Below are 25,199 nucleotides of genomic sequence, written 5' to 3'. Positions count from 1 at the left end.
GCTCAGGTTAGCACGCTCGGTGGTGTGCAGGTCTGCCCCCATGTCGGGGGTTAACCTGCTTTGTGAAGAAGAGGATTTCAGGGCCGTCAGTTCAATCTAGGAGAGACCCACGTTACCCTCAGTTACTCTAAAGCTTGCTAGCACTTTGTAGGGGAAAAAATAGAAATGTCCAATAAAATATAGACTTTTGTGAGACTTGAGGGTTGCAAGTATAACCCCTGTTCCTGAAGTCGCTCCAGGAGGGCTGTGCCATGGGGGGATTTCAGGGTACCTTAGAGGTGCCTGGTGACTCAGCAGCTTCTCATGGGAGAAGAACGTCCATTCATTTAATAAATAAACTAGAACAAGAGTATAGATACCCTCAGAAGGAAGTTTGGCATTGAGGGTGAATGTATTTAGTCTAAAATGCACATGGATAGATTATGGAGAACAGAGGTCAATTATAACATTTTAAGATGAGACTTTAAGGATAATTTGCCCTTTTTATTGGGCTGATTTGGGACCTCCTGTAGGGGCACATATTCCCTCACTTCTGCTATGTGGCCACCTTACGCAGGAAGTTTGAAAACAGGTATTAGATATATACTCAAGGGTATATTTTCTTCAAGCAATCTATGAAATGTCACAGGAGAAAACAAAACAGTTAGGCTTATGAACTAAAAGCTTTGTGCTTCACTCTTCCTTTGGAAAAAACTCATTTTTAGCACTAAAGAAAAAATTCTCCCATCTAATACTGCAAATTATTTAAGTCAAGGAAACCATCTTCTGACATTCTCCTCTGAACATTCTGAAGAGAACGAGCAGAAGACCAATTGGAATTAGGAAACTATTTTCAGAGCATTTTCTCTTGGTGACTGAAAGTGATTGCAGGTATTGCAAAGACAGAGTACACCACAATATTTCCAACAAATGGCCCTCTGTCACAAGGTGAGCAGAGAAATCAGTGGAGACCTCACTAAGCTAAAGATAGAAATCCTACAGCTACTACATCTGGCTCTGAAGCGGAGAGCCCAGAAATATTCACATCTTTGTGTCCACTGGAAAACAAGAGATAAAAAACACAGACCTCTTCCCATCCTGCGTACTTTCAGAAATCTTAAACATGATCACATGGCTCTTACTTAAAATCTCAGCTCTATTTTGTCATCAGCCCCTAGCATGGATTCAACTACATAATAAGTAAACTCTTATACACAGGAGATATTGTTTAACATTCTATTCTTTATAGAAAGAGAGATTGTGTCTGCAAAAACTCCTTCTTCTACATTACTGAGGCATATTCTTAACTTTTAATTATAATTTCAGAATTATTCTCAGAAATAATGATATATTTTAGATATGATAGATTTGGTATTTAAATGGGAAGGTGGGTCCACATTTTCAGGTCCTGTTATTTATATGATTACACAATCATTTATACAAATCAGATTAAAAGTAGGTATTTTCTTCTTCCAGTAATGGCACAATAAACAGGGTGTTATCATAGATTCAGATTATTTTTCACAAAATTGTGACTATATGAAAAGTACATTATAGGTAGATTCACAGACAGAAGTCCAGGTTTAAAGGATGTTACAGGAGTTGCAGGCTCACTAATACCATTTACCATGAGGGGAACCAAGGAAGAGATTTTTAAATATGAAGATAAATGAACTACGATAGAGGGGCAGATTACACACGCACACACACACACACACACGAGAAACTGTCCTATTTCTACTGCTAAATTAACTTCCACTTTCATGCACTCATGTTTTTTATTTTCATCTTACAAATATCGGAAGCAAAAACACCTAAACACAGAACACATGGCATCATATGCAGTCTGATTTTAATTTTATAAATATATTTGAATTCTATCTTAATTTCTATTTTTACCTATATTTCTATACTGATATTCCAAAAGGTAAAAAATATATGGTGAAATTAGTGCTGATTGTTACTTTTTTATCCACATATTTGTTGTTGCTTTTTCTCTATGAGGGTGTGTTCATTTTGCAATTAAAAGTTTCTGTGTTAATTTCAGTTCCATTTTACGTATTTATTCCTCAGACTTTGGGAAGGTTTTCAGAAATAATACTACGTTAAGTTTAAAAATGTCACTTTTTAATGAAGACATAAAAATTGCTTATTTAAGGAAAATAAAGCTTGCTTAAGAAGACATTTGCACTTTGGTGATGGAAGACACACATACTAACACAACAGGGCAGCTCTTTCTGCATGTCAGCATTAATGCCTAAAGAAAAGAGAAGAAAATACTTAGGAGGAAGGAAAGGGCATTAAATTAAAGGGATTTGCTACTGGGAAAGTGATTTTGAATCTCCAAAGTAAGACACTTCTAAAGAAATTGGAACTAAGGGAGACACATTTAAACTTGCTGTAAAACTTGGTTAAAAAGCTTGAAAAGTAATAATGAAAAGTAATGGCAACTCTCAAGAGTTAAACCAAGTAATTTACATACACAATGTGCTTTAAATTGTTCCACAAAAGGAGCAAGGCTGCTCTATGAAAAGCTTAAAAGCAGTGCCCAAGCCTAAGAGGACTTGACTTTGAAGACCAGATTTTCCAGAAATTGCTTAGATGGCTTCCATCTGGGTTGTCTCATTTAAAGCACATTTGAGAATAGCTGTTGCCTGCCTGCTTTCTGGAGGAATAATTCTTGTAAACCTTGATTATGGTTCAAAGAGAATGCGCCTGGGCAGAAGGGGAGCAATTACCAATGTTTCATTCCATCTTGCCTTAAATTCTGTCACACCCTGGGTCAATTACATAGCTTTCTTAGCCTGGCGGCTATCCAGCTAGAAAATTAATACTGGGTGGGTTGAGAATCCTACTCTTGGTCTTTTGGCAAGTTATTTTTTTGCATTGAAACTCCTTATTTGCAAACTGAGACCATGACAGTATCTATCTTGGACAGTTGTTGGGAAAATCATACATCATGACATGGTGTAACTTGCTCAGTAAACAGAAGCTAAGTTGACAATGAAACAAACTGTCTCCATCTATAAAAACTGCATCCATAACATTTTACCTTCTCAGGACTTTGTGTGGTTTATATGAGATTATATTTGTGATATTACCCAGCACAATATCTTGTTCATAGATTGTGTAAAAGAAACCTCCTTTCTTTCCTATGAAGAATTTTCCAACATGTTCTATTTCCTCACTGGATCTTCAGAGCGTGCATTTCTCTGTCGATACCAGGTGAGTAATCTACTCGTACCCATTTGCTGAGTGGGGAGATCACAAGTGCTTAAATAAAATTGGGTGACTGTTAAATCACTCAACTGGGATGAAATCTCTGATTTCTTGACTCTTAGTGTCTCCTTGCCTTCAGAAAGATAGATTCTGTGCAGAGACCCAGGAAATAGGCAGTAGATTATGAAATGAATAGCATATTATGATTTTCATTTATAGGTACATCAAGTTATTTAATGTGCCCCTAAAGAAGTTGTAACATTAATGTAGAGATGTGCTTGAAAATAAAACTGACTATACTCTATTTTTTTCCAGAAAAAAAATGTTTTTTTTTGTGTGACTATGAATTTAAGAACAATGCTTAATTTTACTACCAAAATTTTAGATAAATTTAAAATATTTTATAAATAAATTCATAAAGGATAAACTGTTCTCAAAGAAAAGTTTCTACTAAATCAGGATGGTGCTTATGAGGGCTACAGACACAAGCACAGGTTATGCAATCGTTCTTGTATGTAGTTCTTAATTTGTGAAACACAGCCTAATCGGCACGTTTTTCTGGAAGGCAATATGTGGTGAGACAGCAGTGAGGCAGGTGGCTCCGTGTGTGTGTGCGTGCCTGCAGGTGCACATATGTTCAAGACAAACACGCCTGCCCTTCTGTAGTGATTCTATTGACTTTCCCCTGAACTAATTTAATGTACTACGTTTACTCCCTACTGACTAAAATAGAATATGTATTTTCCATAAAAAATGTTTGACTAATATAGAACTTAATAAATTACCTATTATATTTTAAAAATTGGATGGGGTGAGCTTGACAGAGAAACACCAAGTATAGACACCAGGTTTTAGGTTTCATTCAAGCCTGAAACTGAAACTTCAATTTCAGGCTTGAGTTAAAGAGAGTGAAACAATTAATTTTAATGAAACCATCGTAGGTCACACTAATCTAATGTAACATCTGGGAACGGAGTTTTCTATCTTTTCCTAGCTACGTTTACCTATCTGGTAAACAGTAATTAAATGGGTGACTTGGCTATATTTCACCCCGTGAGCTGTCTTCATATTTTACACTGTGCTGCATCAGAAGAACTTCATGAATTATCAAAATCTTGCCCCTCTCCTCTGGTCCAGGCAGTAAAATGCATCCCATGAGAGAATGAGTTTAGTAATAACTGGCTCAAGAAGAATATAGTTAGTAAAAAATGGCTAGTCTACATTAGGAGAGATATCAGGCAGAAATTTCTTGGAAGGCTTCTCGTCAGTCAGGGTTACCTAATTAGCAAGAGTTGATCTTGGGTGTGAGAGTGAGGGCACCTCCCCTTCATTGAACTGAACAAGTCCTTCCAGACAGCTTGGTCCAAAAAGCAGGGTCCAATTTCCCTTGAGCTACTGGGCTGAGAGATGTAAGGCGTGGGAGAAGGGCTTCACCTGCCCGGGGGCTGGTGTCTTGTTTAAACTCACTGATGCGAAGGAAAAAAAAACACTGAAGAGGGAAGACTGACATTATTTTTTCTGTCATTAAGAACATAGGGTTAGGTTTTGAGTTAGATTTTGTTTTTCTAGAACTTTGAATAGTAGAAACCATTTCTTAAGTCCTTACAACAAAGGGAAATTCCTCACACATGGTAGAAACTCTTTAATACTTTAAAGTAAATACTAGAATAAATTGGAGTAGGATAGTGCGTTTGCCTTCATCAGAGAAAGAAACTCCTTAGTGGAAATTTAATTTACTTCAGTATATTGGCAATGGTTCATAATTACGGAATATTATACCTTATGTGGATGACCGCATTTAAGTGCCAAGATAGGTGCAATTATCCTCATTTTAGGGATGAGGAAAACGAGGCTTAGAAGGATGAAGTAAATTGCCCAAAGTCACATAACTCAACAGTGGTAAAATTAATTAATATTCAAACTCAGGTTCGTTTAACTCCCAAACTCAGGATTTTAACCTCTGCAGATAGTACCTCTTCTCTTCACAATGATTGAACCCCCAAATTTGGCTGAGGTATGGGGATGAAACAAATCACTTGAAGCCCCAAACTCTTCATCTTATGGAAGAAGCATGTCGATAAACAAATACATGGATGTATTAAAGTTGCACATAAGTGGGTGGGAGCCCCGGGGATGGAGTGATGAATGATGACGTCAGGGTGTGTGAAATGTCTCATAGTCAGACTATTTCTGGCATTTTTATAGTCTCCGTTTTGAGGAGCAATCGACTCATTTATCTCTGAAAACATATCTAGGGAGGCATTTCCTGCCTTTGACTTACCTTCTTAAGGTTAGGATATACAGTCAATGTCCGTAAAGAAGGTTCAATAGACAGAAAGTCTTGTTCTAGAAAATGGCTCATATTTTTAAGGGACTTGTTGCCCAATCACCGCCAGCACGCCTGGCTCTTGCGGAGAGCGTGTGATGTATCTGGGGCCTAGTGGCCGCCACGACTGGTTCACTGGTGTGCAGACCGAATCCTAAGAAGATGGTAGCTTGAACATATGATGCAGGTTCTTTCTCTCTATTGGTACAATTTTCGTTTCTTTTTAAAATTGTTACTGGAAGCTTTTATTTTTATTAACTTTGCAATTTGGAAAACATGCTATAATGAAAATTTAAATAGAAGACCTCAATGGAAGCGATTTACAAACGATGCGAACTTGAAACTGAATGGGCAGTAAAGAAGCCGAGCAAAGAATAAGTAAATCTTTTGATTTACTTCCCTAATCTATGTCAAAACTCTGTTCCCTGTTCCCTGAAGGTTATCTCTAATGCTAATCGCCTGTTGGCATCCTGTGCGTCTGAGAAATTGGAGCCGCAGACGCCCCTGGGCGAGCGTGCGGTGTGGTGCCCCTGTGTGAGCGGGTGTGCTGCGGGCTGGCACCCGCGGGCTGGAGCTCAATTAGAGACGCACCGGCAGAGGCAGGGAGGCGAGTCAGAGCCGGCGTTTGAATATTAATCAGCGTTCATGAAAGGAAAACTCCAAAAGGTACCGCCTTGACAAATGGCACCCCGGATCTTCCTGGGTTCAGAGAGTGCCGTTGTGCAGGCTGTTTAAAAAGGAGTCACAGTATATCCCGTATAATTTTGTGTAAAAATAAATAAATAAATAAATAAGTGATTAAATGCATAGGGGGATGTTTAAGGACAGCACTCAATCCTATAAACCCGTTCACTGGGGGCCATTCTCAGCCTACATTCTTAGCGTCCCTTCCCCACAGCGTGTGGAAGAACTTTTCCAGAGAGAAGGCAGCAGGTGGAGAGACTGAAACCCAACTATCAGGTCATAGGGACGGATGCACAGCCTGTGACAGCGGGTCCTGGGCTCCACATAGAGACCAGCAGCAGCAGGCGTCTGCGTGCAAAGTCGTAGAGGTGGACAAGCTGACAAGGACCTGGGCTCACCCGAGGCGCCGATGGGCTGCCCAGGAGAGGCTGCGGGTGGCACTGGACACTGTTTCTTGGTGGTCCTGGTTGAGAATTTTCCCCAGGCAGGAGACAGGCAGCAGCGCCACCCCCTTACGTAGCCTTTATAACGCCTTTTCCAATTCCTTTTTGCACTGAACAGAGGCTCAGCGAGTGCCCGCCGGGGCGTGGTCCCAACCATGGTTTTTCACTAGTTTGATTTGTCATTTTCAGTAAACGCTTTTGCCATCTTCACAAATCCGATGTAAGGCCCTGCTACACAGTCTGTCATGTAAATGTCGTGACTACAGTCAAGGTGAGAGCCCCGCCGAAAGGAAAACTGTGACCCCTCAAAGGTTTTGTTCTTTTCCTTTTTCTCTTCCTCCCTCCCTTTCTTTCACCTTTTTAAAAAGTGTTCCTCAGGCTCTTAATGCATTTTCTGCTGCAGGCCTTCAAACTAAAATCACAATTCTGTCAATAGTGAATGAATTTGCATTTTAAAAGCACTTACGTTTGAGCGGAGTTCACAGGTTTCTTTCCCTGGACCTCTTAGGTTTCCCTAAGTCTAATGATAACATCACCGGAATGTGTTGTGACGCGAACATTTTTCATAAATGCACAAGTTAGAGAGATAGAAGTAGAAAATTACCTTTTAATACAAATCAGTCATCCTTATTATCTGGCAGAAATCGAGAAAAGGAAGTCTTTTTGATCACTTCTGCAGGAAGAGATGACATAACCTATCACACGCCATTAGGGGTAGAGATTTTAAACACTAGCTGGCCGCCTCGGACTTGCTGAAGCTACTCATTTATTTTCTCAATCTTCTGACTCGGGAGAGCTAGCGTATAATAGAGAAACCATAAAAACATACATTTTCTGAGCACCATTCTGGGAGCAGCATGGAGAGAACTGGCAGATTATATTGCACTTCTCTTCTGAACATTAAAGTAAATGCAGGGTGTCTGTGTTGGTGCGCTAGTCCTTCCGGGGGTACCTTGCTGCCGTAGTTACACAACAGATATAAATGAATACAGTAAAACCAAGCCAAGTGCAGTTTTGAGGTTGACAGGCAATTGAAGTTACAGGTAAGTCTTAATGCAGAATAGATTTGTTTTCACACCACGAACATTTTTTTTAAATTTTAGGACATGAGCTGTTTATTAATGAATCCCAATCTATTACACTTTAAATATATAAAACTTTTCCGCCTTTACCTTGTGAGTGGGAAAGCCTGCTGAAATTAATTCATATTGATTTCAGCTGGTTCAGTTAGAATGTAAAAAAATACAATGAAAAAATTCTAAAAATATATTTTTATTTCTCACTGCTCCCTGCGGTTTACTTGAGGATCTAACACCCGCCATTGCCCAGCTTTTTTCCTTTGACTCTGGAAGCTGGGTGATGACCGCTGTCACTGTATCCTCCTCTTTGTAAAGAAGAGGTGGTACCTCTCCAAGAGGCATGTCTGAGGAAGCCAGATACAACATAGCCACGCGTGTAAATACATTACATTTGGAGGGAAAAACTGTAGATGTACATAAGGGGTGCTGAGGTTCAGTGTTTCCATTTTTACTTCCTTCTTGGTTCAGTAGTTTTTATTCTGCCTGATTCCTTTAGGGTGTAGCCTATGTAGATTACACCCCCCAAAAAATTATCATTAAAAGTCTCTTGTCCTCTGCTTAATAGGACCTCCTCAACAGAACAAATGGAGAGTAAAATAAGTCACCCCTGTCAAAGTATAACTGACAAGTTTGTATCTGTCTCTCTCTATATATTATCTACTTATCTATCTATCTCTATTATCTGTCTAAATATTTATATATTTCTCTATATGATGTAATCATAAACAGGGGGCATATATAGTGGCCACATGTATTGTGTTAAGCTATGTATTATACACAAACAAGCCACGGTGTAGGGAAATGTAGTTCACCCTCAAATGTATTCTATATTTACCTCATTTGCAATGATGACCTTAGCTGGTGGATAATTTTGTCACACAAAAATGAACAATAAATAACAAGAATATGATATTGAGCACCTCTAAGCAAATTGTTCATCATAATTGAGGACACATTTTAAGCCCTTAACTTTTTTGCTAGAAACTAGAATTAGTGAGATAAAGCCTAGACTCTTCTAGTCAGTTACTGGTTCTGTTTTATTGTGTAAATCAACGTTGTCCTCCAAGAAGAGAATCTGGAGAAATTTGAAGAAATTTCAATGTATTCTGTTATTTTTGTTAACTTGATATGAAATGATATATGATCCTGTGTATCAACCTAAATCTTAGCCCTCCAGAAAGAGTTTCCTGTGTGCACCATGAAGGCAACAGTCTTTTATTTGCCGGAATTATAGCCTAAACCCTTGTTAAAGCCCACTTACGATTATGTTGGTTCCAACCTATCTCCTACCTATTTGTATTAATATCTCACTTTCTTTTAGCTTAGAAATTTGACGATCTTTATTTTATCAAACATTCTATAGTTTGTTTTCTTCTATTGAATTTCAATATTGCTAAACTCATGAAAACAGACCAAAAATAGAGTTACTTGTGCTAAGACTGTCACCAGCCCAAGACTTAATACTGAATTACAGTTTTAGCTCTTCCAGAAACAAAAATCTTAATCCATCTAAGTACAATTGGGAAAATAGAAAAATCTTAAATCGCTTAAATACAGTTAGGGATTGCCTGGTCAGCATTAGTGAGATAATCCACCTGACAGACCCTGACATCCACTGAAGAAAGGTGACCTTGCCGCACCCAAGCCCCTTTTTGCTACTATAACTTCCCTGCCCCTGCTCCCTTCGGTCTGTAAAGGTCTTTTCTCTTGTTCAGCTCCTCCGAGCTCCTTTCTCTCTGCTAGATGAGATGCTGCTCAATTCGTGAACCATTGAATAAAGCCAGTAAAACCTGTGAAATTTACTTAGTTGAAGTTTTTTAAAACAATACTTACACATTTTTATGTTTATGTATAAATAAAAACAATCTTATATTAAAAGAATGCTTTCTAACCATGTCTACTCATAGAAACAAGAAGATTAATGTTATAAGATCAGGGCTCAGGCAATTTTAGGATATGGTTGTTGGCATTTGTGGAGGAAAAGAAGAAAATAAGTAGATCCCCTTTTTTTGATTCCTGAAATTGTCATATCCCCTTTTTTCGCTCAGTCCTCTAGTTCTTATTGTATTAAAAGTTTTCTCATACAAATAATACAAAAGGATGACTACCTATTAAATACAGATAGTTAAGTTGGCCAGAAGAGAGTTGATTTAAATATAAAATACAATTATCTTCAATAAGTAACTAAAATTGTTCTGAGTGCTTTTGCTCACAGAATGTATCTTTAATCAGTAATTCCCACTGATCAAATCCCACTTGTTTAGGTTTGAAACCCGGGCAAGGAAATATTGCTTTAAAAATATACTACTTCCATTAGTTTGTAACAAATATTTCCTTTTTGTCAAAACATTTAGCACTGATTTTTTTAATTGAAGTATAGTTTATATACAATATTATATTGATTTTAAGTATATAACACAGTGGTTCAACAGTTACATACATTATTACACTCTCACCCCAACTAGTGCAATTACTGTCAACATGGGAAGATGTTACAGAACCACTGTTTATATTCTTCATGCTGTACTATCCCCATGACCAACTTAATATTATGATTGAGATTTTTGTGCCTCTTTTATCCCCCTCACCTTCCCCACCCACCCACCCCAACCTCTCTCACCTAGTAACCACTAGTCACTTCTTAGTGTCTATGGGTTGTGGGGTACATGGAAGTTTCTATGGTCAGGATCCTCACCTGACCCTAAACTACTTGATATAACTAGCTTGCTGCTAGGCAAATGCTTCCATACCCATAGGTGATGAGCTATTATTGACTGAGCCACTATATAAAGAGCTCTGCCTAGTGCCCTGGGAGGAGGCAGAGACAGAGTGAATTACAGACCTGCAGACTGCTGAATGCAGACTTGACTCTAGTTCTCAACCTATAAAGCTGGGTATAAACCCTTTTACCCCAAGAACATTCCGTTGTCTTTTCTTGGTCTCACTGAAGCCATAGTGAACTTGCCTGGGACTGAAATCCTCAGGCAAGATAGGGTATACTCCTATTTTAGTTGATTTTGTTTTGATTTGTTTTTCAATTCCATATATAAGGGAAAGACAGCATTTGTCTTTCTCTGCCTGGCGTGTTTCACTTAGCATAATACTCTCTAGGTCCATCCATGTTGTTGCCAGTGGCAAGGTTTCTTTCTTTTTTATGGATGAATAATATTCCATTGTGTATATGTACACGTCTTCTTTATCCATTCATTTATTGAGGGACACTCTGGTTGCTTCCATATCTTGGCTGTTGTAATTAATGTGGCGATAAATACAACGGCACATTTATCTTTTCAAATCAGGCATTTTGTTTTCTTGAGTAAATTCCTAGAAGTGGAATTACTGGGTTGTATGGTATTTTTATTTTTAGTATTTTGAGGAACTTCCCTATGGCTTTCCACAGGGGCTGCACCAATTTATATTCCCACCAGCAGCATAGAAGGGTTCTCTTCCCTCCACATCCTTGTCAACACTTGCTCTTATCTTTTGGAGAGTGGCCATCCTGACTGGTGTGAGGTGGTGTCTCATGTGGTTTTGATTTGCTATTCCCTAATATTTAGCATTTGTTAACACAAGCAGTAGTTAAGGTATTAAAGGAAAAGATATACTGAATGCCTAACCACATTCTCCAGATAGTTATTTGGTACTTATTATGTTTAAGATTATTGCACTCAAAATATGTTTGGCAGGGGGTGTCTCAGCTTTGTTTTGTTAGCTTTATTTCTATTAGTTCCTGCTTCCTTCAGTCTTGGTCAACTGTTAGTCAGCTGCTTGCACCTGAACATTATATCTCATGGATAAGATTATCTTTGGACAATATGGAAGGAACGGGAGGAAAAACACCGAAGTCAAGGTTTCTGCTTTTGTTGATCGGATGCCTGCTGTGGATCTCTGATTCATGTCGTAAGCCATCCCATGCACGGTCAGCCATTCATCACTAGGGAACTCAGAAGCGAACTGCTGACTCTTGTTTCCTTCCCTGCACCCTCCCAAGTTGTTCCTATGTCAAACTTTGTCTAAACTTTAAGACTTCTGTGAGCAGGTTTATGGGATATTTTATTAGAGAGCCTGAAGTCTGCCTCCTGAATACATATTCAATCCTATTAAGAAAAAAATGCTAAGAAAGAAATTTTTTTTAAAACACATTAAACACCCTAGTATTAGGTCCATTTTGCTTCTGATAATATGTTTTGTATAATGTGCTGGTTAAGTTCCTGTGCCAGATTAAGTCCTCAGCCCTCCATGGTATTTGGAATAATTTTTACCATGAGTCTACAAAGTGATAGCTTTAGAAAAGCCGCTGTAAATCTCAGGGCTCCCACTGTGGCCAGTGACAGCTGATAAATAGAAATAGAGGAAAAGCACACACAATGCAAATGTGGAGCAATCTGCATACAGGAGGTATGCAATTCTGTCCATTCTGTGAAGCCAAAGGAGGTGCCATTTTATCATTTTAAAGTCACTTACCTTGCAAACTGTAGATTTCACCAACACTGTTCTGACGAGTAATATGATGCCAGTATGCACTGCGAGGAAGAGAGATGGATTTGGATAACGTCATTGGTTCAGTCAAGCTTGTCTGAAGCTGAAAGAAAAAGAAAGCGTGTCAGGCTTCACTTCAAGTATTAAACTGAAATCCACTCTTTCAAAAGTTGGTGGGTTAAATGTGGGTGGCATTCAATAGAATCTGTTATAGATACCTGCCTAGTTTGCTGTTGAAGCATCACTTTAAAAAATAAAATCATGACACAAAACATATGAAATGAACACTTGTAAACTATTTAATCTCACTCATAAATTAAGAAGGAACAAAAAGATGGTACAACTGTTTCCAGTGAGAATTCAATGGGCATATAGCCAATCAGGAATGCTGGTAAATAGCCAGAACAATAATCAATCGTATCCCACCAGACAAGTCTATTTGCATTCCTATGAACAAGGATTATTTGCATTACTATCAGCTTTCCACAACTGACTAAATGATAAAATAGCTCAAAAATTGGAAGTGCAAGCCCTTTCGGAAACAGATATCCTCAAATGGTGCCAAACACAGGATCTCACTAATTGTTTTTACCCATTTCAGTGTCTTACCATTTTTCCTGATGCCTCCTACCCTCCCCCAGTGGCTCTTTTCTCGAATGGATCTTTTTCTTTGCTCTTGTGACATCATCTCACACATATTAAAAAAGTGTTCCCCCTGAAAAGCTCTGTGATATAAGTGTTGCACATTTTCTTACTTGAAACATAAATTTTAAGGTTAGCTGCCGAGATCCACACAATACAACATCCACTGCTCAGGCTTGTGATTAGTTCAAAGAGAATAATACTTTACACTGCATTTTCAAGAAAGAAATTTATTTTTATTGACTCACACCAGGTTTTAAAAAACATCCAGAAATGGTTTTATGTGGTTTTAGTACACACTTCTCAGACGCAATCTGAGCAAATGTTCACCTTTTGACAGGCAATGGGCAATCCCCTGAACAATAAAATCTCACATTTCCACCTGAAAATCTGCCTCTTGGCAGAACTGGGAGGTGGAGCCTGTCAAGTGTAGCCTTAGAGGCTTGCTTGCCTGAGCTCCTCTGCCCCTAATACCCGCCTGCTCCTGCCCCTGTGTGGAAGGTGCTGTCAGGAAAGTACCCGATATGCTGTAACAGGCCCTACGCCATATAAAACTGACAGGTTTTTACATTTAATAGAAGAAGCCAAAGAGCTTCAACATATCTATCTGATTTACCTTTTTAGAAGCCAGAATTTCTAGAATCACTGTATCTTGCCCCAGAAGTGCCCTACTCAGTGGACTTAAAAGCCTAGCCCTGTTGAAGGTATCTTTTCTTTTTAAAGATAGCTCCAAAGAGCAATGGTGCATCCAATTTTTATGTTTTCCAAAATTCAGTGGATTTCAAAATTTCCCTTACTGTGAAAATAGATGCACTAACTACACCACATCTCATGGTGGATAAGGGGGGGGTTTGGGGGAAAAGCCAATCTTGGGGTAACAAAAGGGCAGTGCTTTGCAGAATCTTTGGGAAGCCGGCTGGCATTTCTGGTTCTACCCGAGCCCTGACAGCTGGAGAATCTCTGTGGGTGGGGCCATGCATGCCAGGAGCCGTCTACATGCACACGAAATGCACATTGCTGTGAGGAATGGAGGCAGGGCTCATTGTATGAAATAAACTGGGACAAAAGGTCTTTGACCTTTACAGCCAATTTCTCATGTGAGGCATAAACTTAATTAAACACACAAATCTTTAGTTAGTGTCAGCAGTACCCATTAATAGCATCATTGATTCATAAAATGAATCTCATATCAATCACAGTTCTTTCTACTCTTTATTCTTCTTTCTCACATAGGACAGTTTATTAGTTAGCATACAATAGATCTTCAGAGATAAATTCATCTTCCCCGAATTTGATACAAGTACTTTTCCTCCTCCTCCTTTTTCTGTAAACACACTTCTTCCCAAATGGTCGCTCTTAAGCACCATGGAAACATAGTAAACATATTTTGTTTGCTGGCAACAAATAACTGGAAGCCACTTGACAAAAGTTTCCTCCATAAAACTTTGACCTGTATTGTCCTATATTGTTTTTTTCTCCTCATTTCTACTTATCATGATCTTCATTGTTTTGGATTTTAGGAGCCCTTTAGCCTTCTGTTTCTTCCTTTGTTTCTATAGTTTCTCTTTATTCTCCCTCAATGTCTAATTGCAGAAAAGTGGAGAATGTGTATTTGAAACCGTGAACGAATATGTTCTCAGGATCTCTGCCAAAGGTGCAGATATTGTTCACCACCTCTCGGATGTTTAAGTCTCCTAGACTGCGGAGTCCATTCATCGGTCATCATCCAAATATCTTACTGAGTATGTTATTGATTGAGTTGGCTCCCCTCCACATTCACCAGCTGAAGCTCTATCTCCCTGTGTGACTATACTAGGAATCGGGGCCTTCACAGTGGTTAGGTATAGGTATACAGGAATGCAGGGGCACAGAAGAACGGGCACCGGGGGCACAGGGAGAAGGCGGCATCGACAAGCTGAGGAGAAGCCTCAGGAGAAGCTGACCCTGCTGGCGCCTTGATGTTGGCCTTAAGCTACCAGAACTGTGAGAAAATAAATGTCTGTTGCTTAAGCCATCAAATCTGTGGCTTTTTGTTATGGCAGCTCTAGCAAACTAATGCCAAGTATTTTGCATCACTGGCAATCTATCAGATGACATAGAACCCATCTGATTTATGCAGCAACTTTGAATTCTCTTGCTAAGTTTAATGTACTATAACTTGGCCTCTATGAAGTGTACAATGACAATGTGGCAATATATCAAGCATTGTATGAAAATTCTGTTGGTTTTTGATTTTAGATTCTTGACAAAACCTCTCTTGGTAAGAGGGATCAGTAAGAAGACATATAGAAATCATCCTTTGCTCTTTTTACATTATAATCATGATCCAATTAAAAGCATTAAGATAAACATAAAGTTTAAAATGCTACAGTCATTTTTAATTGAAAGAGCAATTTGCCAATTTGACCTGGAGGCTTTTGATGATCATAAGAGCGTGTATGCCAAAAAACATACAGGGCAATTTGTATTTATATTGCAAACACATCTCTATTTGCATATACAAAAGCGAACATGATTTTGTGAGATCATTTCTAAGCAATTCCTGTATTTCAAGAAATCAAACAAGATGGGAGCTGCAACTATCCATCTCACAAAGCTCACAGCCTGAGAGCATGATCTCAGCCCAAAGAGTGTCATGGAGATTTAGTCAATGCCTTTATTTGAGCGCCACACACATAAGAGCTGTGCTGTCCTCAAGTTGATGAGAAAGAACCTCATCTTTAGAAGACTCTTACGAAGATATAAACAAAGGTTGGCTGCTTCAGCTCACCCCCATTTAGGCAACATATAAGTAAATAAATTTATTTTTTAATTTGTTAAGTGCTGAGATTTCTTTTATACCAATGAGAGATTTAAATGCCATTTCCTGCTTCAACCCTCTGCTCCACTGCCCCAAGTCTTTGAAAATACTTGGTTCAAAAGGTAGATGTCAGGATGCAGTTTCTCCTGCATCCCTCACAGCTCTGCATTGCTTGTGAAGGCCGTTGTTCCTACTGCCAATCCACGTATGTTTTTGCACAGCAAACAGCCTGGGAAGGTTAATGTCTTTCTCCAGGGCAGAAGGCGGATTTGTCTCCTGATCAGATCCCACAGATAATGCTTTCTTCCAGGGTTTTTACTTTGGGTAACTTTTTATGTATTTAAAAATTTGTCTTTTAGAGAGATTTGGTTTTTTTAAATTTACTTGAATTTACATTTTTCAGTTTTCTTATATATGACGCTTTTATCCTAATCTCCACTTTCTATTTTTCTGAAGTTTTCTTCTTTTCTATCTTATAGAATTGAATATTTGTATTTAAATTATCATTTGTTTATCAATGAAAAAAATTTGCTTCTGAATGCCACTTTGTGCACCTCCCAATGACTTCATAGGTAGAACAAAGGTCATTCTTTCCTAAATTGTATAACTGTGGCATTATTTCCTCCTTTATACAGAAGATTGCTTGTGTGTATTTTGTTGAAATACTGCTTTTTGGTGCGTATTTTATTAATACCCACATAATAATGCACTGTGATAAAAAAGTGTGGCCTGAGTAGTTGGTATATATTGAAGTTCATTTTTATCTAACTTATAACAATCTCTGTATATGTCTCACAGGTCCTTCACAAGATTGGCAATTAATGTAGAGTCTTTCTCCACACACACATACATGTACTATTCACTCTGTGTTTAGTTCTCTATATATTTGTTCAATTTTTAAGTCTTTATCAGATATGAAAGAAAGTGTGAATTTCAAATTACTAATTAACATATTTCTGCCCATTTCCTCATGTGTATTTAAGCATTATTTTATCCATGAAAATGGTATTTGGAAATACAAAGCTTCCAGGCTTTGTCTTTCTGGCTGTCTTATGGTTTCGTAACTTATTTTCCCGTTCTTTAGTATATTTTTAAACCCCATTTATAGAAGTTCTCCCCATCCCAGTGTTTCAGACCACCCATCCAAATAAATAGGTTACTGATCCCCCCTACTTTTCAGGAAAGTCTGAGCTTCTTTTTCAAGAAATGGTGTTCATCATCCGTTAATCTCTTCTTGGCTTCCTCTGCACTTGGTCTAGTAGAAATTCCTGGGCATTTACAACGTATGGATAAAACCTTTTCCTTATTTTCAGCTGAATTCAAATATTCTACACCTTTATAGTCTTTTAGTCATTTTACTTGGCATTTGGTTCAGAAATCATTCATATTATCTAGTTAAAGCCTCATAAAATTCCTGGCAGATAGGTAAGGATGAAGTATCCCTCTTAAAAACAACAGGAGGCTAAGGCATTAGATATTTCTAAGGCCACATAACCTGTGGAAGCATCGAGAATAGAATTGTGCTTCTGCTCTATACTTACGTATTTTTTTTACCAAAAGGAAGTGGAGTGGCATCTTAAAGTGTATTAAATGTTGCATTACTTTTTGTGGAGGATTGATGGTAGCTGTCAATTCTTGAAAAGCCTGCATCCAGAAATGGGGCATCTAGGTTCCATGCCCTTAAATCCGGGCTGACTGGTGATTGCTTTGACCAGTAACGTATAGTAGACATGACATCATGTCTGTTTCAGGCATGTGCTCTAAGGACACTTTCTTCTTCCCTGCACTTACTCTGAGTCAAGTCTGAGAGCTCTGAGGCTGCCATAGTTTGAGGAAGCCCAAGCTAACCCTGTGCACAGGCTCTGTCATCGGAGATTTGAATGCTTCCTAGATAATTTAACAGTTCTCATTACGCATATGGAAATCATAATCCAGGAAAATTCAGGGATTTGCTCAAGGTAAATCCCAACTATGGAACCGCTCATGGAAAGCATTTCTCCTGACTTCTGAGCCCACTGCTCTTCAGACCGTGATGCTGATCTCTCCTGGTCAAAATGAGCTCCCTCCCCAGCATGTCACCACATTCAGCAGTCCAGCCCTGTATCCGGAGAGGACCTAGGTTGCCGAGAAGTCGGTAGATCCTGACAGCTGTCTGGTTTTGGTGAAGGTACTGGCTACCAGCACCTTTTCCTACTTTCACCAAATAAAATTATCTAGGTCATCTTCCTGCCTTTTGTGCTTTTCCTTTGCTGTTTTGAGACTGCCTCCCCTGTGATAACCACAGATGCTAACTTGTGTTCCCCTATATAACATTCATCAGTATAAAAAAACTGTTAAAATTAATTTTCCTTTCTGTCTGTAACTCTCAAAGTATTGCCTAAGAAACGTAAAGATGTATTAGCATTCAAGACACATATCTGTACAAATGGGAGAGGAAAAGTTAGCATGTATAGATTAGTGTATATGAGTCATTCTCTGTGTGCCTGGCAATGTGCAAACTGGTTTCATATGTTGTCCCACTCACTATCCACATAAATTGTCTGTAAACATGCCGTGAACTTCACAGACAAGGCAAAGGAGGCTCAGAGGGAGAATACGGCGACATGGCCAGTGAACTGTCTCCGAGGCTTCAAAGACCGTGATGTCATTCCCACTTCACACACCTCACCGTAACTAAGTTACTGGATCCCTCCTCCTCAGGGAACAGATAAGAGAATCACGCTAACTGGGTCAGTCCCCCGGACCGTGGCAGGAATGCCAGTGCCCTTTCTTGGTTCAAAGTGAGCACCGCAGTGTGTGCGATGCAGTCACAGCTGTTAAGCACCTGAGCTTTGTCGTCAGCAAACTTGTTATCAAATGGCAGCTCTACAGCTTGCTCAGTTCTATGACCTCAGGCCAGCTACTGAAACTTTTTTCTGAAGATTCAGTGTGTCCTTATCTCAAAATTGGAGTTAATGCAACTCACCTCAAGTGTTTTTGCAACTATTTTCTAAGACAAGGCTTTTAGAGTGCAAAGCACAATGTCTGTCACATCTGAAGTGCTCTGTGAAGATGGCTGCATTTTCTCTGCGCCAGTGTGTGGGAGAAGTGGCTTAGCCCAGAGGCGTCTATGTGTGTAGGTGGTCAAGACATAGTATTCTGTCAACACTGAGCTATCAAAGGACTGACGATCTGGATCTAAGAGGTGAATAGAAGTACAAAACACAAGAAATATGGACATGAGGAATGACGGTCGATATGGGTGGGTGGGAAGGGCAAGATGCAGACCAGAGACAGCTGAGCAATGCTGGTAGCAGGGTATGTGTGTGTGTGTGTGTGTGTGTGTGTGTGTGTGTGTGTGTGTGTGTGTGTGTGTGTGTGTGTGTTTTGGACACACACAATAGAAGCCAGGAAGGGATAGTCACAGCTTTCTCTGCACAAGGAAGAGGTAAGAAATACCTCATCTTGGATGGACATATCCGTATGTTTCCTGGTACGTGTGAGTTAGAAGGGCCTGGCTTGGGAGGTACACTGCAGAGGAGAGGCTCTGTGAACCTACACGTGGTCAGGAACCACACTAATGTGACAGGTGCAGTGTATGTCATTTGTACCAAAAACATGTCATACTGCTTAATAAGGACATGTTGAACACAAGTGCAGTCCCACTTGAGAACACTTAGTGTTATTTGTTCTTGGAAAAGAGCTCATGAAACTTGAAAACTGTATAGAATTGGAAACCCTGGGGACTTCCAGCCAGCTGAGCTTGCATTGTTTGAATTCATTCAAACAGTCCTCTGACATTTGAAGGTTTATGGCCCATGGGTTTCTTACAGAGTTGACTTAATTTTCAATAGGGGACACCTCACACTTAATCTTCCATTTTATTCAAGATAAATGGAAAGGAATTAGAAGATACCTTGCTGAGTTTGTATCAGACTAACAGATACAGTGTCATTTATGCAGTCATTTAATGGAAGTTGCTAGATGTCATTTAAAATTGGACTTTGTAGAATATTATTCTCATTAAACTTGAAACAAAATGGGTGCTATTCTTCCAGATTTTAAGCAACATATTGACCAAAATACTTCCATGGAGTGTGAAAAAAGCTGGGCTTCAGGGTAACATAAAATTATTACAAACACCTATGTAAATATTTTGCATAACATTCTTATCTGTAATTAGTAATACCTTTAAGTAACTTTATATTCTTGATATTATCTATCATCTTCCTATAAGTAGATGTGTTTACAGAGCTTCTCTATGAATATAAAAACCATGTGAATAATATATTAAGACATTCACTTTCATAAATGTTTTAAAGAAAATGTTTGCCATCTTTTGATTTTGAAATATGTGAATATCTAGTGACATCAAGAGTATTCACAACAAATTTTAAGGAAAAAACTGATATAAAAATCTTTACTATTATCTAGGGTTACAGCATCACTTGATAGAAAAATCACTCATTGCCTTCTTGCCATTTCCAACTCACATGTGTGTTTATGCAGAAGTATGTATTTTTCTTTGTGTTTGTGTGTTTATTTAGAGACTAAATTTTCTTTAATGTCCTGAAACTGGAATAACAGTAAGTGAACTATTAATTAGAATCACAAGCCCACTTTAATTATCGACTATAATAATTTGTTCTAATTGAGCTTGTGTTGTGTCATTACAGTCAGTGTCTATCAATCAGTTAAGAAAATTTCACAAATACGAGAATGACATTTCCCATCAGGGAATTGATTTTTGTCAGGAATAATGAAGACTTGTCTTATGACTACCAGTTGATAATACTGAGCAATAGGACCATGAAGAGAACTTTGAAGAATGAATTCATTAGCACCTATTCCTATAATTTAGATATTCCATACCATTTGCAATCACAAATCACACATTTAAATTTTTCCTAGAATTTCCTAAAATTGTACAAATATACCAAGGAAAGAAAAGAGATTGCAGAAAGTGTTAACATTTTTCTACACTGCTCATTAGAGTATGATACTTCTAGTCTCCACATTTTCAGTGTAAGAAAACTAGTTTTGGGCTTTCTTTTTCCTAGCTGGTAATGATTCCTATAAAATGTGGGTATGAAGAACGCTTTCACTAAAAGAGAGGCCAGACTGCCTTGAATGGGGCCCATTCTACGAGGCTTTCTTATTCCTCCAAAAATTATGAATGAGCTGATGGTGCTCATGCCCTTGTTAGCTGTCCTTGAAGGGACTTCAAGGCCACTTAGCTACAGTTGGGAATGACAACTTAGTGTCTTATACTTCTCAGATCAAATGTAGTTTTTTACACACTCTAAGATGTCATCAATTGAAAGACAAATTATTTTATGTAACACTAGGAAAGAACAGTGCTGCTAATTACACTGTAACTCACATTTGACTTGAGAGATGTTGAAATGTGAAAAAAATGTGCATCTTAGAATTGATGCGATACAACAGTATTTCCCTGTTCATGAAACTATTTAAATAGACAAAAAAAAATATGCATGGGCTGTAGTAGTCAATAGTTGGGTCAGTTTTATGATAACGTATAACTCTAGAAGGGCAGATACATTTAATTTCATGTCACAATTTAAATTAGTTTTCAATTAAACTAGCCTCCCCTTTGCTCCCCATTCAGTGCTCCCCTCTGCTCTGCCTTCCACTGACATGTTTTGCCCAGTGACACACACCTCCGTGCCTCCAGAGAGGTGGGTAGTGTAAGACAATGCTGCTTCATCAGAAATGTCTTTTCATTTTACATTAGAAAGGGAAGTAGGATAATTTCTTTCCAAATGATGATTGTTCAAAAGTCTTATGGTTTTTGGAACAGTAAGGGTTTTTAGTTTGTTAAATGTCTAAGTTTAACATGCTGTTATTCTTCATGTTTCTAGTAACAAGAACATGTCAAATGACAAATAATAAAGGCGGCACTTATTTGTTTTCCACGAAAGCAGTTTTGCATGAGACTCTTACTCATTTTTCCCCTGTCCACCAGAGCTTAGGGGATACCATTGATTGGACTAGACAGCAGTGTGTTCAGCAAGCCTGCTGGTGCTGTTTTCTAGGCATTAGATGCCACCCTACTATCTTGCTGCTCTTTCAGTAACATGGATGCTATTTGCCCTTAAGTTGTGCACAGAGGTTTTCTGGTGACCAGGAGGCAGGAATTTCTGGAAATAGCAGTATTCCAAATGCTGTTTTTAGAAGGACACACTTTAAGTTTGTGGGAGGCTATCTGGTGGTATGCTTTTAAATTACCTGCAATGTTACAAGGCTAGAAATTAGAATGACCACCCTCCCCTTCCTTTTATTTACTTATGTTTGGTAAGATACCAGGAAAAATCTGTTTTTAAAAAATTTCATTCATGTGTTCTCAGTTGCTCCTTACCTATGGGCATTTTATAACATGTGTAAAGTTTAAGAACATAAAAAGCAAATTAAAAAAGAGTATTTCTTTCATATTGTGTGTGTGTGTGTGTGTGTGTGTGTGTGTGTGTGTGTCTAAAACAGACTTGGGAAAATTAAATTATTTCAGGGCATTTGAGGCCTTGTTTGCTATGAGGATTTTAGCTTCTGCTCAACCATAGTAGGCTGTCATAAGGGCACATTTGCAATGTGGTTTCTGATGAGGAATCATAATTATGGTGAATTTAAGTGAAGTTAAAAATGAATAATAATTTCATCAAATATTTGAATCTTAGTAATCTCTCAGAAATAGCTCCACTCAAGAATTTACTATTGTGCTTAATTACTCCATGGGTTCCCAAAACCAAAACTCTTTTAAAATAAGGCTGGTTTGGAGTTAGCAAGTAAAGAAAATGCAGAGACCACTTAAGATGGCTATCCCTTTTTATGCCCATTTTCTGATTCTGATTTGGACCTTAGAGCAAGAAGCTGAAGCTGCACATCTGCTTGCAGAAGGGGAAGGGTGTCCTCTGGACCTGCAGAAATCCTTCCTTAGGGAGGTTTGATAAGGACCTTCCAATATGTATTTATCTAAGGAAGTAATCCATTTCCATTGTCACAAGGGTCTGAGCAAAAATTGTGTGATGGTGTTATTTTAGCAAAGTGGTTAAATTAGTCACATTAAGGCATGGGGAATTTTTGATATATTCAAGGAGTTAAAAGGATGAGATCACTTACTCTGGGCAGGACAAATTACTCCATCCCATAAAATTCTGGGCCACTGGAGAGAAGGAACCTTCTAACCCTTCTCCTGCATTCCCGATACCACTGTGTGAGTGCGGAACACATAAACCACCTGCAATGGTTACGAAATGGCTAACCTTTAGCTAAAAACCACTCAATTGAGGCAGTCAACATTAATTAATTCTTGTTATCTTTCTCAGTGAAGGAAATCAAAATATACACTTCAACAGTCTTACCAATTTAAACAGATTCTTTTTTACTCAGCACTTTGCATTACAAATGTGCCGTTCTATTCACTACACTGGGAATTTTTTCTAGATACCCGATTCTTTAAGCAAGAATAGAAACATTGTCTAACTTAGATTATGGAAATACATCAAGATACGTTGACTCTTGTGCCCTCCAAGAAGGAAGGTAGTAAGAGCAAAACAAGATTTTGCACAAATATGTCAAAAGATTATATTGAATTCTCTCTTACAGTTAGGAAATGGTTGTTGACTTGTTGAGACATTATTTCTCATTCAAGTTTGTTTATCTACAAGCCAGTAACATTTTTAAATCATCTCTCTTTAAAAGGATGAAATTAAGTGCTTCAGTTGCCTGAACAAGATGTTTGGGGCATTCACTGCTTATATAGCTCTTTGGTAATTTAATCCTGTAAAATCTTGTTCACATTAAAAATATATGGACATTATCTATCTGATCAATTAATCTCACATGGTCCAGTTTTAACAACAAAAGCCAGTGGGCAGTGTCATCTTCTTATTTTTTATAGATACATAATAAATGAAATGCCACATTTTTTCTATCTTAGGTTTATTGATACCTTTCCAACTCCCAAGTCACTTTTGCTTAGTTTATAGCACAGGCCTTCATTTTATTTTAAATAAGTGATTGAGAGTTAGACAGAGGGTATTTAAGTAGTTTCATACTTGCTGAAACTACTTTTTTAAGAAAGATTTGTACATATAGAGGGGGATCTTAAAAGACAAAACGTTTTGTCTGGGAGATCTGGAAATCTTTGTGTATGGTCCCAGAATCTGGAGAAATTGGCAGTTATCAAGTTGAAGCATTTCCTCTGAAAAACATCATCAGTTTAGCTTACTCTGAAGAACTGACCAGACGTGGAGTAATTTTATTAGTACTGACCTTCAGAGAAAGCACAGCTCTGTAATCATTTCTGAAATTAAACCCAACGCTCCATTTACATGTATGCGCCGATTTTTTTATTTCTGTAAATACTTGTTTTCTTTCTTGAGACCTACTGAGGCTGCTATTTAACCATCTGCCCCACTCTCCCTTCTAGCTCTGAGCACTCAGATCTGGGGCGTGCCCTTCCAGCTGTAGACGGCTTGATGGTTTAGTAAGTCACCGACTGTCTTCAGCCCTTTAACAGCAACTGCTTGGCTCCACCGCCTAGACTTACTTCTCAGTGACTAGGACACAATAAATACATAACAGCATCCATAGTAAATGTGAATTAAATTTTTTTTTGCACATTTTTTTGGCACAAAACTGTTAGATTTACTTGAAAGGGATTGAAAGATATTATTTAGCCAGTTGGGATAACAATTTAGTGTCCTTACAAACATTTCAAATCCGATAATTATTCGAAATCACTCCTACAGATGTATCACCATCATAATAAGGAACATTTTCATGCAACTTTCAGAGCAAGTATAAATAAAGAAACACACTGCTAACTGTTAATATCAAGTGACACCACAGTTGTTAATTTTGTTTGCAAATGAGCTTCAGGAGATTCTGAAATAATTTGAAATTTGGTAGTTACATTTTTTCACTGAATTTTAGCCACTAGAAAATGTCCTATAAATTAGATAAATGTTGTGATGATTAAAATTTAACCTAACTGTCCCTAGAAGATGAAGTCATACCGACCTGCTATTGATGCTCATCAGTGAATCCCACATTCATATAAATAATCCTACTGATGTTCAACCTACTCATTCATTCCCATGGGAGTCCAAATGTCCTGTGATTTGCACTTGTGACCCTTATGTACTAGGAAAGCTCTTTAAATAATATCTTAAAAAAATACGAATGTTTATATAGTATTGCATTAAGAAATTCCATTGATTAGAAATGCATATGAATAACGTAAGATCACTCATGAAACTACTTATGTTTTCTTTTATATTTCGAAATACTATGTAATTGAGAATTAAAAAAATCAAAACATATATAATACTAGATAAAGAACTCTGTACTCTTTAAACACTCTAGTCAATTTCATTCATAATTCTATTATGAACGATATTCCAGTGACTGACCCACCTATTTGTGAAAGCTACGCTTGTCCTCTCATAGATGAAATCTTATGCATGTCTATAGATCCTAAAGAAATACAGACTATTCACCTCTTAAGATTATAGCTGGTAATCATTCCATTGTTTGCCTTTCAAAGAAGT

At 38.1% G+C, this 25,199-nt stretch overlaps 1 protein-coding gene and 1 long non-coding RNA gene across 3 annotated transcripts in view; one reads left to right on the top strand and one right to left on the bottom strand.

Annotated features, from left to right (window-relative positions):
* The window catches only part of DOK6 (docking protein 6), a 309,246-nt gene that overhangs the window by 41,629 nt on the left and 242,418 nt on the right, over positions 1-25,199 (bottom strand). For both annotated transcript variants that reach the window (XM_037000763.2, XM_037000762.2), the window contains exon 7: positions 12,195-12,312. In XM_037000763.2, coding sequence (XP_036856658.1) covers positions 12,195-12,312 — 118 coding nt within the window. The remainder of the gene's footprint in view (positions 1-12,194; positions 12,313-25,199) is intronic.
* LOC118968783 (uncharacterized) overlaps positions 1-25,199 on the top strand; it is a 200,756-nt gene that overhangs the window by 33,978 nt on the left and 141,579 nt on the right. The gene's annotated exons all lie outside the window — the stretch shown is intronic.

This window comes from Manis javanica, chromosome 9 (assembly GCF_040802235.1).
Source record: "Manis javanica isolate MJ-LG chromosome 9, MJ_LKY, whole genome shotgun sequence".
NCBI lineage: Eukaryota > Metazoa > Chordata > Mammalia > Pholidota > Manidae > Manis > Manis javanica.
This window is presented reverse-complemented; position numbering and strand designations above follow the sequence as displayed.